This window comes from Oculina patagonica, chromosome 6 (assembly GCF_052425735.1).
Source record: "Oculina patagonica isolate OP01 chromosome 6, crgOcupat, whole genome shotgun sequence".
In the NCBI taxonomy this organism is placed as follows: domain Eukaryota; kingdom Metazoa; phylum Cnidaria; class Anthozoa; order Scleractinia; family Oculinidae; genus Oculina; species Oculina patagonica.
The window spans coordinates 17,880,404-17,896,132 of record NC_135763.1 but is presented as its reverse complement, the minus strand read 5'-3'; the positions used below and the strand labels follow the sequence as shown (position 1 = coordinate 17,896,132).

At 39.0% G+C, this 15,729-nt stretch overlaps 2 protein-coding genes across 3 annotated transcripts; both read right to left on the bottom strand.

Moving 5' to 3' along the window:
- Window positions 1-1,110: 1,110 nt before the first annotated feature.
- On the bottom strand, window positions 1,111-7,269 carry LOC144657535 (calmodulin-like). Its single transcript, XM_078517900.1, has 6 exons — window positions 7,145-7,269; window positions 5,012-5,042; window positions 4,283-4,426; window positions 3,399-3,544; window positions 2,403-2,499; window positions 1,111-1,234 (listed from the first exon to the last, which is right to left on the bottom strand). Exons 1-6 carry the CDS (start codon window positions 7,145-7,147, stop codon window positions 1,200-1,202), a joined length of 456 nt encoding a protein of 151 aa, XP_078374026.1. The 5' UTR covers window positions 7,148-7,269; the 3' UTR covers window positions 1,111-1,199.
- Window positions 7,270-8,718: 1,449 nt separating this feature from the next.
- Window positions 8,719-14,969, bottom strand: LOC144657533 (uncharacterized). 2 transcript variants are annotated; one of them, XM_078517897.1, is made up of 5 exons: window positions 14,810-14,969; window positions 10,949-10,976; window positions 10,647-10,790; window positions 9,760-9,999; window positions 8,719-8,969 (listed from the first exon to the last, which is right to left on the bottom strand). In XM_078517897.1, exons 1-5 carry the CDS (start codon window positions 14,840-14,842, stop codon window positions 8,941-8,943), a joined length of 474 nt encoding a protein of 157 aa, XP_078374023.1. In that variant the 5' UTR covers window positions 14,843-14,969; the 3' UTR covers window positions 8,719-8,940. The 2 variants fall into 2 exon arrangements, with proteins under 2 accessions (XP_078374023.1, XP_078374024.1); XM_078517898.1 differs by lacking the exon at window positions 14,810-14,969 and adding an exon at window positions 12,694-12,849.
- Between the last annotated feature and the right edge of the window lie 760 nt (window positions 14,970-15,729).

Below are 15,729 nucleotides of genomic sequence, written 5' to 3'. Positions count from 1 at the left end.
TGTAGTGTAATCATTAATCATCTACCTCATTAAGATTCGTTGGACTACATCTTACTCAAAGAAAAGAGCCATCTATCATTAGTGGATGTCGCTTGATGAACTTCAAACTTTTCTATTTGGCATATTTGTTCCCAGGCTGCGAGGAAATTTTGCGCGGGTACACGTTTCCGTTGTATAAGTACCCCCGAAGTATACAAGCGAAAATTCTAGTTGCCAGTTTCCCAGTAACCGCCCCAACAAGAGCGAGAGGCAGTTTCCCCGTAACCAGAGACTGAAAATTTCGCCAGTAACACAAAAACTGAGTCAACAAAATATGGCCTCGAAATTTGAGGTAAAGCCGGTTGTATAAAACCTTCTTCATAAGGCCTTCGCTTCTGCTTGAATCGGTGACAGTCTAGCTAACGTGAAGCATTCTAATGACCAGTTACCCCGAATAGAAGGAGCATGTATAGAGAGCTTGAATTGGACCTTTTCTGGCATGGTGGTAGCGCGTTTTCTTAGGACTTCGATTCGAAAAGACTTATTAGCTGCAGTACACCAAAACACCTTTGAAGTGGCTATGCAGCTATGACGATTTTGAAACCCTTACCCTATACTTGACTACACACTCCCTTTCCTATCCATATGTGTAACGACCCAAATAACGGATCTGTTGTGTATTCAAGACAGAATGGCAATATTTTAAGCCTTCGAGGTCTCGTTTATGGTTGCACGTGAAGACATTGAACAATCGCCGTCTTAATACATCGTTGGCGGTCAAGGCCGATAAGCCATGAAAAATGGTATCTTTTAGGGGTCCAAAACAGCTCAAGCCACGGCCAGGCTGGACTCCCTTAGCGGTTGAATTCAAATTTCCCATAGAGCATCGCTGTCCCTATCATATGGGAGTCCCCCTTCCCCCGGGGAGACTGTGTCCCTATCATATGGGAGTCCCCCTTCCCCCGGGGAGACTGTGTCTTTAGCAGTGTCTTTAGCAGCAGCTAAAGGCCGAAGTTTTAAAGTTGCAAAAAAAAAAAGAAGTGAAGACTTTCTCCAAAAAAGTTGGTCGTTAATTTGCGCCGGTATTAGCTTGTACCTGCCACATCACCATATCATAAGACTACTACTGACTGATTATAAGTTAAATTTTAATGTTTCAAACCATAGCTAAAGTAAAACAAAAGAGAATACAAATCTAAGCTAAGAGATAATCGTTCGTTTTATTTGTTGATGTTGGTCATCATCTTGACAAACTCTGAAATAGAATTGTACAGAAATGGTTAATGACGTATAGAAGTGCGTGATTTTTTGCGTTCGAGCCTAGTGGCCCATCAGACCGGAGCTTATCCCGTTTTCCGTTGCATGGAGCGACTAGAAGTGATCCGACCCTCCTGACCCAGACGGGATGCTAGTCCATTACAGGGGTAACCCCAGCATTAATTCGCCGGTACACATTTATACATCTGGGTGGAGAAAGGCACTATGAGATTAAAGTGTCTTGCCATAGGCCACCGCGCCTCCCTATTTCGGACGGTATAACGGTAAACTGAAGCTTGCCCTCAAGCCAAGAAGACCCACTATCACTTTTTCCACTTTTAATTCCGTACAGTGAAGTTATAAGGAGTACGGGTACCCTCCCTGGATGAGATGCTAGTCCATCCCAGGACCCGCAGATATGCTGTCCAACAGTTTGCTGGTGTCCACGGACAGCTAGGGCACGTGAAAAATCCAATTCCTTCCCGCGCGCCCCGAACACCACATGCACGACCAGTTGACCTGTCCACATGCACAACGAACCCGGCCACCCAAAGCTCGAACCCAGCGCGCTCGATCAAAACTCCAGCACACTAATTATTAGGCTATGACACTTCCTTGTGTGAATTGAGATGGTACATGTAGCTCTCACAAATTGTTGCACCCCATCTGGATTTAATTGGGTTTGTAGCTGCACTTAATAGTATACAGTGGAATCTCAATAACTCGAACCTTTTCCGATTCTCCTCCAGGTCATTTTCTTACTTATTTTACTCTCGATAACTCGAACTCCCGATATCTCGAAGTTTTTGCGATTCCCTTGAAGGTTCGAGTTATCGAGATTCAACTGTAATTACAAGAGTTAACAAATGCATGCCCTCAAATGTAAAACAATTTATTAAAGCAGCGATCGACAATTGGAAATATGGCAAATGTGTTCGCTGGATATCTAACGGACTTCACTGCTGTGATACATGCAGATCTTACACTTTTTTGACAACCTTTTACAGTTAAATCCCGATCGCGATAACTCGAACCATATGCTCGAACCTTCAAGGGGAACCGGAAAGGTTTGAGTTAGCGGGAGGGTCGAGTTATTGAGGGTTCGAGATTCAACTGTAATTTGGAATATGGCTACGGGCTCTTTCTGGTCAACTATCATAGCTTACCGTCAAAACTGACTTGGCCGTCGGAGTCAAGATCGGCTTCCTTCATCATTTCATCAACTTCTTCGTCAGTCAGCGATTCACCCAGATTTTCCAACACCTAAAATCGATGGTGCGAGTTATAATTGAACGCTACTTGCAAATCGAAAGCGAATCAATAACTGCGGTAGACAATAGTCACATAAATGCTGAAGGAGGGCTAGGGGTGCGTAGCGAACGCAAAGTGAAGATGCCAGTTTTCTAGCTTAAAAAGGGTATAAAGTGAAGGTAGGGCTTTGTTCAAAAGAAATGGACTGATTCCCCGTTAGGCCCCTGTACGTTGGTAACGTGAAAATCATGAAAAATAAAAAAAAAACACGCCTTAAACGATGGGCCTCTTATTTTCAGTCAAAACGTAATTATAAGTGAAAGGTTCAACTGATTAGACTGTTTAATTCTGGTATCGCTTTTCCCTACATTACTTCACCAGCTTGCCAAAGACCAAAATTTTTAATGAGGGTCTCAATGGGGTGGTGGCTTTTACGGTTAACGGTTAAAATTTTGGCTTTTTTACGGCTAACGGTTAATTTATTTCCATAACGGTTAACAGAAGTAAAAAGTTAATTTTCATTGTTTTAACAAGTTAAAAATTAATTTCCATTAATGAAAAACATATTTTAGGTCTCAGGGCCATTCTGGGACGATGAAGTGAACTAGCTTGGCTTATTAATAATTACTGACCGATTTTTTACGGTTAACATATTTTACGGCTAACAGTTAAATTTTTCCATTTTTTACGCCTAACGGCTAACTTTTTGGCCGTTTTACGGCTAACGGTTAACCCCATTGAAACCCTCTTTAATGTGACCGTGTCCCATTATGCGCCATACTCTCGGATTCGGATTCTTGTACCTATAGCTCAACTGAAATCAAATTTGATTTATTAAGAGCACAAGAGGGTCCAAGAGTGACTATATAAACGGCAAAATGAGGCCCTAGCAGCTGTGCATGTGCTCTAACCTGTTTGAGCTCCTGTGAGGATATGTAGCCACTGCCATCCTTATCAAAGACATTAAAAGCACCTCTAAGCTCGTCTTCCATTGTCATATTGGCTTGCTTGGCTGCCATCAACTGAAGGAACTCGTCGAAGTCAATTTCACCACTTCCTGTGTCCTCGGAAAGAAATGGTGTGTTAATTATTTGATCCCCGGTCATCCCCGGTCTATAAAACAATGGGAGGTGTTTAGCGCGCTGGACTCTGGATCGAACGGTCCGATTTTGAGCCCTGGCCGGGGTCACTGTGTTGTGCTCTTGGGCAAGATACTAAACTCTCATCATGTCTCTCTCCACCCAGGTGTATAAATGGGTACCGTCGAATTTAATGCTGGGGGTAACCTTGCGATGGGCTAGCATCCCATCCAGGGGGGAGTAGAAATACACTGTACTCCTAGCCGCTTAATACAGAAACTGGGATAAGCTCCGGAAAGAATGGGCCACCAGGCTCGAGGCTTTATCTTTTTACCTAATAAACAATGGTTATTCACAGTTTACATCACTTTAGACTTATTTATGATATTGTGTCAGTACATGAAAATATGCACAGCTTTGTGTTCGGGGTATTCTAATGAACTGTATAATAATTCTGCATTTAAATTTAGCCTCAGCTTGTTTCTAATGTGCTCATTCCGAATTTTTTACTTATAATACCCATGTTAACTCCACCCAAACCTCTTACAAAGTTGGATAAGCCCAGAGTCTTACATCATAGATTTTACAGTGCGTAACATTTTCCGATAAAAAAGGGAGCGCTTCAATTCTCGAAGAAGAGATGCGCTTTCCGAAGACACTTGCACGGTCATCCCCACAGAATAATTTCCTCGCACTGGGTATTGAAATATACCTACCGTCTTGGTCGACCTCAGATATCATGCTGTATACCTCCTCTTCAGTGGGATGCTGACCCAGCGCCTCAAACACTTGCTTTAGCTCCTTAGTGCTGATGGTACCTCCGCCATCTTTGTCAAACAGCTGAAAGGCTTCCCTGTATTCTAATTAGAGCGAGAGAGAGAAAACGGAGTCGGTTAAGTTCATAAAGAGGTGTGCGTAGAAGATGGATTTGACAAGCTGCGAAGTACGGATTGTAATTTGGCACGACTCTTAGAAAGACCGATTTATGATTAGGATATGGAATTCTCTACCTAATTTTATAAGGCTATGTAACTTATCTGACTTTAAAAGGCACATCTGCAAAGCCAATTCATGAAGCATATAAATGACAATTTTTATAATTAGTCAATATAAGTCAATTTTAAATATGTAAATAGTAATTTTTATTTTTATTTTTTGTTATTTATTTTTCGTTCTCGGAAATATTAGCTTGTCAAGCTACTCTAAATTCGAGTTTAAATAAAGTTTTATTATTATTTTATTATTATTATAAATGATGATAATAATGATGATGTGTACGTGTTATTGAATACTTTATAGCTAAAGTGAAGATGCCAGTTTTCTTGCTTAAAAAGGGTATAAAGTGAAGGTAGGGCTTTGGTTTATGTCATTCGTGGTAGACAAGAAGAGAACGCTGCAAACTTAATCGGTACCAGAATTTTAATACGAAAAAAATAACCATTCACCTTGAACTTCTTCATCTGTGAATTTGTCGGCCTGTTGACAACAAGCGATAACAAAAAAAATAAAAGATAAAAAAAATAAATGAAGAACAGAAAGAACAGAGCGGAAAGGAAAAATATAGTTAGGTAAAGAAAAGTACATGTGGCAGACGCCATATTTCTCTTTTGCTTCTTTTTTTTCTTGATTTTTCAACCACTTGGTACAGAAAAGACCTGTTTAGAGTAACTAGCGGAACCCCTCAGTAACTATGATTTCCATTCTAGAAACTGCTTGTGCCAGAAAACCGAGCCTTTTCCTAGTTCCATTCTATCGATGCCGTTTTTTAGTTTAGTTGAATTGACTGACAATTTTTCAAAAATAATTTGTTAAGCCATAGAATAAGTTAGTGTTCAGACCAGAAAAATAAAAAGGCGACAGACTATGAAGGAAATTACCCAAAACGTCTTACAAACTTTGTCAACCTCTATCGTGAAGATTCCTCCATTATCTTTATATATGACCTCCCAGAACTAGAGCCTTTTCCACAACTCTGAGATGTCGTTGCGCGATCTCCAAAGATTCTTGAACATCTCTGATCGAGAAAGCTAACAGCGCGAAATCCCTATCAACCCCCCCCCCCCTCCTCCCCCACCACCTCCCTTCCAACTACTCTAACCACAGGGAGCAGAGGAACCAAATTCGACCTTTGTAAATATTAAAATGTTCGATCTATTACACAACAGACTATTGAACGAGTTTTTCGCTGGCTTAACCGTCGCGTAAACAAAAAGATCGGATAACGTATGACAAGCGCTACGAAACAGATCGAACATTTTAATATTTACAAAGGTCGAATTTGGCTTCTTTGCTCCCTGTGCTCTAACTGGTGATGTCATTAACACAAAACAACTTTTAGCCGCCTTTGGGCCCTAAGAAATCTTTTCTTCACTGAACTGTCTAATTACATGCATACTAATTAGAATTTTAAACTTTAAATGTTATTTTTACACACAGCCCCTAAAATGGAGCCGATCGAAGTATTGCATGTAATCTGAAACATCAACTGTCGACGTGCACAGAACCGGACTGAAATTTGACGCACAATCTGCAAAAAGAGCGCCTGATTTTGTGACGGATTATTTCAACTTTTAGTGAGTGCCTGCAAGGCATTTGAAGGATTGCAAAATGTGAGCTACGTACTCTCAGCGACAAACTAATTCATTTAGGTCCTTTTGAAATTTTCTCCTGACGAGTTTTTATGCCTTACTCGCAACCAGAAAAAGAGCAAAGAATTTTCTCGACATCACGCCGAGTACAGACTATAAAAACACGATTGATTGCAAAAGATAAACATTGCATATTTTAGGTAAAACACTTGGTAATATGGACATTTTCCAGAAAAAAAAATTATTTGAAAAGCTTGAGCAGTTGTCAGAAATATAAAATATGGATATTTTGCAAACAAGAAGCACCTTCTTTACTGAAGTCTGTAGCAGCGCAAAATTATGCGAAAACAGGCACGTCTCAGTTTTAAAGGTCGTGTGTTTTTTAATTGTAGTGCAATGTTAGGGTAAGGGCAATTTAACCTACGAGTATCCACTTAAACACTTAGAAGCTTTTTTCTGCCAGCAGTAATCCTGAAATAGAACTTTGGCACAAACAAAGTGAAAAATATTCAATGGTTACAGCAAGTTTTAAGCGTTCAAGGCACCTGACATAACTTGGAACTAGTCACAGACATTTCATTGTTTATAACAATATTTTAATTCGGGTAAGTTTTTTGTAACGTGTCTGATAACAGTCCTTCTGTTTTCTCTGTCAACGCGGGATACATCGCTGAAAAAAATACCTTTATTTATTACATGTAGACGTTGTTTTGGTGAAACAAAGTACAAATATAAAAGCAAAAAGGATGCAATCGTTGTTTCGCAGTGCGGAAAACAAACATACCCTATTAAGCCAACATATGCAACGCTTCAAGTTTTGAAAGCACACTGATTAAATTCTGTAGCCGCTAGCGATGTCAACAAAAACACAAGAAGGGGAAATAGAAGCGACAGAATGAACACGCAAACATCCCTGTTTTTCTTGCTTGAATTTCAGGGTATTATATCTAAGTGATAAATCAAATCCGGAAAGTAGATGAACTGACTTACCATGTTCGTTCCGGTTAAGTTATCAGAAAAGCGAGCTTCTGTGAAGCAGATCGCACTAGCACCGTTTGGGCGTAGATGCCGAAATGGAAATTGAGCCGAGATCCTTCCTTAATGATTGTCACAAAAGAGTGGCATTATAAATAAATTAATAAATAAATGACAAATGTCTGTTTTAATGATAAGCGACACGACAAAATTAAAACCTCCGTGTTTTTCTGGGGGTGGTAACCCTGCTATAATTCAAGGAAATGAAATTAACCAATCTAAAGCAAATTTGTGCCATTTGTAAAAGTTATTAACTGGGACAATAACAGCCAGCACACAAAAAATGACAAAATAATAAAGAAAACCTTTTTGAAGTTTGCGTGGAAATGTATTATATTTTCCCGGCCCTATCCCCCACCAGGGGGCAAGGAACTAAGAGAGTATTATATTTTCAAATGAGGATGTTAACATTTTGTTAATTGAATTTATTTGCCAAATTTGCTGGTATCGTTGGCATAACAGGCAACGGGCCAAGGCAAGCGTGAACGAACGTAAACGGCATCAGGAAATTAAAGCAACGCTCTTTAGGTTTGTTATCTTTCAACTCGAAATTTTACTAAACCGCAAACAGATCCTCTTGCTCTTTGCGATGTCACAAACTGTGTGCAAGAGAAAATATAATGAGAGGACCCTGTGTAAAGGACGTATACTTAGGGCTCGATCCAGTCCCCAAAAGTGTTTGCAGCCGTACATATCTCTTTTCCTGGCCATACAATTCAGGCTCCAAGTTAAATCTGAGCCACATAAAGGGGAAGTTGAAGGCGGATTTTTTAAATATATTAATTTTTTTTTAAACGAGATAAAATCAGAATAAACACAGAGCGACAAGGTAATGCAAACCACCTAATTAAAGGACAGCATAACATCGAAATTATAAGAAAGCTTTTTTAGGACATAATGTCCAGTCCGTTTTAGGTGTCCATCTTTTTGTTAAATATACATTCCCCCTTTTTTGTCGAGGGAAGAGAACAGTTCTCAAATGGAAGTAAATTTTGCTGATCGTATAGCATAGTCTTATTCGCCCACCTGCTCAGAAGGGCAAATAATTATTCTGCAATTTTAATACAGGCTAGCCAGCAAGCAGGCTCTCTATTCGGAAGCAACGTGAATTTTTCTTCGAGCGCCGCGGAAGGCGCGATCAAGGTGCGAGTTTTGGCGAACGATGAGCCCGCGAGGCTCGAAGAGAGATTCACGTTGCCCCGCGAATAGAGAGCCTGCTCACAGGCTAAAAAAGACTGTTTGCGAATCAAATTAAGAAACGAGTACTAAACGTTTTGGAAACATGTTTTGAAAGCATTCTAAACACAAAAGAGAGCAAACAGTGTTCAAGCTTTGATAATCAACTGGAGGCGATTGCATGAACAGAGCACTAAAAAAAATAGTAGAGTGTGAAAATAAAAGATCACCGCACAATTTGCAGCCGGATTTGATATACGATATGATCATTGAAAAAAAGGGGGAAAAAGTATTAAAAACGCACGGAGTTAAAAGTTAGAATCACCTTGAAAGTGAGAAAGCTACTGAAAAACTCACAAACTAAATATTTTATTATTATTTGACAAAACTCTTGTGCAAAGTCATTGCAAAGAGGTAACCCTTAATGTCTAATTACAAATTCTAATATTACAGGAAAAAAAGTATGCATGCATTTAATTCAATGATATACATCAATTTGAGCGCTGCAGGTTGTTAAGAAAAACTGCGACAAATTTATACACGCTCATTCGAAATTGTATAGGATGGACGTCCATCTACTCGCTGCTCACAATCCTTGTAAACTCTGTGGGAAAAAAGAAAGAAATATAAAATATTAGCAGTGAGTTTATATTCTATACTCCACATAACTCCAATCTCGTTCCCAGAGTTCTGGTCAGCACCAAGAACGCGGGCTCTGGCTGAGTTCGACTTTTTGAGCATGAGCAGAGCGCTCATTATAGATTCCCAGCCAATCAGCTTTGATAAACATTTGACAATAAAAATAAGCGACAGGAATACACAACGTTTCGAAGTCATCCTGACATCATTTTCATGTGACAAGTAAAATAACGGAATTGAGAAATTTGAGCGGAATAAACTCTGAGTCTGGGCAGAACGATCGCAAGTCCGAACGTGAATCACGGACTTTCAAATCGTCATAGGCCAGAGCGGTGTGTGACAAATTCAGACTGCAGACTTGTAGAATTTTTCTTAAAGTATATATCGTGTTACCATGACTATTATTGAGAACTAACCGTAAAAAGGCTATCCGAAGTGTTTTAGGCCAACAGGACGGTGAGCTAACCTGAGTGCTATTTTGGCTAACCGGAGTGTTATAATTCAGGCTAACCGGTACTTGTATGGACGTTCGCAAGTCGGCTGCAGTCTGCATTTGCCCACACCTTGGCCAGAGTCCGGGCATTGGTCCTGATCGATTGCATTGTGCACGTGACTCTTGCTCAACTGAACGCGAGAGTCGCAATTCAAGGCGGGTGCGCGAGAAACACTAGCGCGCGTGGCGTTATTGCTCATGTTTCCCGTGCGCGTTCCTCGCGAGTGGAGCTCGTGTTATAATACTGTTTTACTTTGTTTACCTTTCAGGTCAACAAGATTATCCCTGTTCATATCTGCCTTGGTGAACATGTTCTTCAGCTCGCCTTCAGACAGGTTCTCTCCACTGTTTCGCATTACCCTCTTCAAATCCTCAAATGTTACAAAGCCATCACCATCTGAATCAAACAGCCTGAATGCCTGGCGCATCTCTGCCTGTTGACCCTTCTCCTTTGTATTGGACATCATAACCAGGAACTCATTGAAGTCAATGTGACCACTCCCTAACATGAAATGAAATGAAAATTAAATCACTTTTAACAAATTTCGTGAGGCTCAGTGCCCTAAAGCGGAGTGCGTCGGACTCCGGATCGAGCGATCGGGTTCGAGCTAGCTCTGACACCTTATATCCATAGTGCTTTCTCCATCCAGGAGTATAAATGGGCATTAGAGAATTGTCCCTACAACCTGAGAGAATGCTGGGAAGTAACCTGCAATAGACTAGCATCCCATCTAGGGGAGCAGCAATATTTCCAGCCGCTTCATCACTATCAGCTACTATAGGTTTAAAAAGCTTTTCTACGTTTTGAAAATTCCGTATTACAGTTATGTAATAGGGTGTTAAAATTGTTCGAAGACGAAGACGTCTCGAAGTTAATCTACTTGTAAAGCTAAGAATACTTATAGAATTTTCAACTTCTCTTTGTTTCATACAAGTAGCACGTTTTTATATAAATTTATACTTGTCTAACAGTCAAATATGGTTTAAAATTGTTCACAGCACAACAAACATTGTCAAAAACTGTGTAATCATCCAAGGTACAAAAATATCTTGCGCATATAATCGTTGGTTACCGAGGTTTATATTACTGACTCGAACTTTCGTACGTTTGACTGCAAAAGGTTGGAGTGCATTAGTTAGATTACTCACCATCAGCGTCAACATCTCTGATCATGCCCTCCAGCTCTGAAGGGGACGGATTCTGCCCCAGTCTCCTCATAACGACTCCGATCTCGTCAGTGGTGATGAAACCGCTTCCGTCATGATCAAAGAGTTCGAAAGCCTCGCGAAAATCTGGTTTGAAAGTTGAATATGACAAAAAGTAAGAACGTTAAATCAGCATGTAATCTGGTTCAGAATAGTTAAAAAAGTAAATTGCTGTATGACCAGCTAAGATAAGAAATAATATATCTATTATTGAAGTTTTTCTCTTGTATTCAATTTATACTCACGTTTCTTTTCCCTCTCTGAGAAGTGTGACTAAAACATAGACAAAATATAATAAGTCAGTCTTTTCTGCATCAAGATTTTTGTAGCAAGAGTAACAGCTATAGAATAAGGAAAACTCTCGTAAATTCTTCGCCTGTAGGCTAGGAGGAGTCCCTTTTTGCTAGCTTGAAATATATCTTGCCTAAACAAACTTTTGATGAGGCGAAACGTTGCAAATCGTATCTATTTTGTCACTACAAACACATTTTCTGTTTTAGGAAATTAAATCAAGCAACGTTTTAAATTAAATTAAAAGGTGTACTAAATAATCTTTACAACAATAAAATTTATTAATTTAAATATTGTAAGGGTGAAAAATGTTTTGTTCTATTCAGCTGAAAATGCTGACAGTAAAATGCAGTTGTATTTTTCCTCCCTAATCAGCTTTCATCTAATGCAGGTCACAATGCTATATATATAAGCTTTAAATTGTAATGATTTCAATTTTAGAAAACTTTCACATATCACAGCAGAATTCTTTGAATTCGAATCTCGTTTGGAAGTTATTCAGAAAAAAAATATGTGGTTTGGATAAATAGAAATTAACGAGCTAAACACTTGTTTCTTCATGTGATTGCATAGCTAAACAGTTGTCTCTTTATCTGATTTTGTACACTTTGCGTGCCTTTGTTTGGGAACTTTTCTCTACATTTTTTGTTCCCATCCGCACAGATCAACAACTAATTTCTCTTTTAAAAGTCAAATTATAAATCAGTGACAAGCAAGCTACAAGCAAATGGGCGAAAAGAACCAAGGAAACGATCAAGTAGCGCTATGTTTTTATGAACCACCAAATTTTCAGAACTTGAGACATATTAAAAAAGAAAAATTTTGAGATAAGGTATGCAGAGGACCTTGCTGCCCAGTATTCAACAAACACAAAAACAGATTTAACGGAGCGTAGTTTTTGCTAGCATTGTTCTAGAAAAACAAAGCCTCAATGAGCTTGGCTTGGTTTTAAAAAGTCATTGAAAAGCGCTGTTGCGTGACAGACGCCAACGAGTTAGCATAAATATTCATCGCTAAGTGTTTATTACACGAACTAACTTTCCGCAAAATAAACTATTAGTTTGTTAAATATTAATTCTCATATTTATTTTTGCTTACTCTGCAAAGCTAATAAACGGTTAGAACTGATCCAAAAGACGAGCAAACGAAGTATCAGAAATGCCAGTGCAGTAATAATTTTAGAATGTTGTTTTCGGTGGCTTTGCATCAGTACGCCCTTTTCTCTCGAATTTTCGAACGAAACATTTCGCTTGCGGTAGAAATGGAAACGTACAAATATCACGAGAAAATTCCAATATTTCATATTTCCACACTCTAACAGATATCTCATGGAACAAAATTCGTGGACGAAGAAAAAACTGTCGCCTTATGATATGCTTGCATGTAGCTTCCATATTTGTTAAAATTTTAGCATCACTGGAGCGTTGCAAGAAGGCAACATTTCTGCGACGAAAGACGCGAAGAACGTCGAAAAACGCTTTCAAAAATAATATTTTTGATCGTTATTTCAGATGAATAGCTCAATAATCTAACACGCTAAAACGACAGCAAACATTTGACGGAAAATTTCAATTTGTTCGTACTCAGTCGATGTCGGATCTTTTAGGTATAAATGCTACATGTATTTCTAACAGCAAAATGTCACTAAACACCACTTTTTAACACATAAAAGAAATGATTTCGATGAATCTATGCTCACCATTTCGCCTTCAGGAATGACAAGGGCTGTCGTTTCTTGTAACAAGTGGTTTACTCTCTGTGATCGCAAGCTTGCAACTAAAGCGTCAGTCCGCGAATAATAATTTTAACGCCACTCGAAAATATATTTGCAATGCAGAATAGCTACCTTACACTTTCGTGACAATTGGGTCACAATTGTGACGTAATCTTTCGTATTTAAATCAGATCAAGAAAGTGCAGCACCGAGAAATGTGAACAACGCCCGGTAGTGTTTGATTTAAGAATATTGTTTTAGCTAAAGGCGAACATGGTATCAAGGCTTGGGGCGAGATATAACTGCACAGTAGAACAAACAGTAATTTTACAAGGCAAAATTGAAAATCATCAAACATACACCGCTTTTTAGTGTGATACATCATTTAAGGTGGCTCGTAAATCTTCGGCATTCTATTGCAACTACACCAGTAATGTTTAGAAATAACGTTTAGCACCAAAAATAAATCGAAATAAGGTTGCTTTGACATCTAAATTCGTTGTCACGGCAACGCCAAAGGTACCGTATATTGACCATTTTGTCTTATCAGGATGAGAAACTTTTTTGGAAATTTTGAAAAAAATTGTTGGCAGGGTTCAGAGCTATGTATTTTTTACATAAATTTAAGGTGGCTCGAGCTCGCGAAATGTCATCTAGATGTCGTCTGATGTTTTCGAAGAGATAAAAATGCATATCCAGCAGCTAAAATAATATGCGGGTATTAATGGGTTCCGTTCTGCCAAAAAATAATAGTCAATATTCAGCTAAAGAACGAGGCAGTTTAAAATATTTCATCAAAACACCCAAAACGATACCGAGAAAAAAAAAATGACTTTTCGAGTTTTTCCTGAAATGCTCTTGTTGGTTACCCTGTCTTTTCTGCTATTCAGGCGATGTGACACTAAATCAGTTAACCACAGGGATTTTAGCCCACGTGCTACACGTAGGCTAAGAAACTAATAACAAAGAAATTTTCTCGCTTTTTAATTTAACCAGCGATGAACCTCCCCGGATAAATTGTCTTTCCTTAAATGTCCTCTGAATAGCTGTGTTATGACGGAATGATAAACTGTTCAGTTCACGTTTCGGTGTGTGACTGACTCCATGTAGCTCAGTTATCCGTCAAAAGATAGTTTTGAGACGTGAGGATGATATTGACCCAGTCACGCACTCGGGGTCGAAGACTTGATGGTTATATATTCCTCTGTACAGCTTGTTTCATGGCGTTTCAGAGAGTTTTCCCTAACAGTATTTACGTGTGCACGAATCATTCTCAGACACAGAATGCCTTCCAATAAAAGCCCGACCATTCTGGTCCATTCTCTTTGAAAATCAAAAATTTCTTCCGAAGAAAATAAGCCCTACTTGTCAATAAGCCTATCAACAAATAAACCCAGTACAAGGTTTATGATCAAAATTTTACTCTATCGATCAAAATAGACTCATCTAAATAACTGGACAAAAAAATGTAAGGGTATAAAATGCAATACAAGATAACTATAGCACGAATAAGAAGACACATAAACCGTCCTTAGCAACTAAATAGTAGCTACCAAAGTGAGGCATTTTAAACTTAGACCGTCTCCTATGCATTCACGGAATTCGCGTATCAATCAATTCAACTACTGTAGTAGCCCTCAAATGTCTCGCTATATTGGGAAATAAAGATTTACCACAATCTGCAACTATTCGAGGAAATACAGTAGCCGTAAGCAGTCTTAAACGTGAAACTAAGAAAGTACGTGCGATGGCCTCTGAAACCGTAAAGCAGCAATCCAGTTTATTACGTCACAGCTGCGCCTTAAAAATATATTTTCGAATATTCGCTATAATAACTGTCACGGCAACTTCGAATGAGCCATTTTACAACATTTTCAAAATATTATTCAACATGTTTAACCGGTTGATGCTTCGGTGAGACATCTTTACAGTGCAGTAGAAACCGTTAAAAGTGCATTAAAAATTAAACGGTTCCGTCTATTGCAACTTCAAGCTGCTAAGTGAAACTGAACCGTTTTAAGGAGTGTTTATATTACAGCAAGATTTTGCGACACAGGTATTTGTACAAATATAAAAGAAAGCAATTGGATTTTATGCTTACCAGTAAGTCGTCTTGAACCGAAAGGGCTGCCATGTTTCTCCGGACAAGTTTCCTTGCTGTGATCGCAAACTTACTGCTGGGGAATCACTCGGTGTGTAGAGCCTGTGACATGACTCGACAACACAACGCAAAACTACAAACAATAAGGGCGGCGCGGAAGAGAGGGGCCTAGGGACAGACTGAAAAAAGTTTGCGTGACGTTACCCATTCTCGTCCCCAGAGCCACTTGTCGCTCTTAGCCGGCAGTGCCTAGCGCCTGCTGGGGCACAAGCTGCTCAAAATTATTCAAAAAGTTGCTCGAAATTTATGAAAAATTAAAGGTGCTCGAAATTTGATCCAGAAATCCAAAAAAGTCGCTTTCGTTAAAAAAAGTTTCTCTAAAGGTGCCCCCCAAATACCACAACGCTGCTTTTATCAAGAAAATTTCTCCGACATTTTATTTAAGGCAAAAATTTGTTGAATTACAAGGATTTCTTTCACTTAGAAAAATCGTGAAGATATCGATGACGTCAAGTTTGCTAACTAATTTTGTAATGTTTTAATGGGGAATGATTCGAAAGTCGAAACGTCCTCGGATGTTCCACGAAATCCTCGCCAAACCTCGTAAATTTTTGGAAACGTTCTTTATGGCCTTCGGACAACACTAGGACAACCTTTGGAAATCTTCGGTCTAGAAATTGTTCAAATGCAACAAGTTGTTCGAAAAAAAAAAAAAGCTGCTTTAATGGGAAAAAGTTAATTTAACGAAATATAAAATGGTGCCAAAAAACTGCCGAGCAACTTGTGGGAAGCCCCACACGAGAAACAAGTGGCTCTTTGGACATTTGATTTCATTGGCTTTCACAAAGGAAATTTAATTTTGGCAAATTAAATCAACCGTTTTAAAATCCCTTTGTTGTAAGTGATTTTTCCACGGTTGA

Bases quoted from the DNA above. Each gene is read 5' to 3' on its own strand.
- LOC144657535 (XM_078517900.1), bottom strand. The intron at 2,500-3,398 runs GTTAGAGCACAT...CATCGATTTTAG, and splicing joins CCTCACAGGAGCTCAAACAG to GTGTTGGAAAATCTGGGTGA. The intron at 1,235-2,402 runs GTAAGCTATGAT...ATTCTATTTCAG, and splicing joins CGGCCAAGTCAGTTTTGACG to AGTTTGTCAAGATGATGACC.
- LOC144657533 (XM_078517897.1), bottom strand. From the start codon at position 14,842: ATGGCAGCCCTTTCGGTTCAAGACGACTTACTG. The intron at 10,791-10,948 runs GTGAGTATAAAT...CTTTCAAACCAG, and splicing joins CTCAGAGAGGGAAAAGAAAC to ATTTTCGCGAGGCTTTCGAA. The intron at 8,970-9,759 runs GTAAACAAAGTA...TTTTTCCCACAG, and splicing joins TAATCTTGTTGACCTGAAAG to AGTTTACAAGGATTGTGAGC.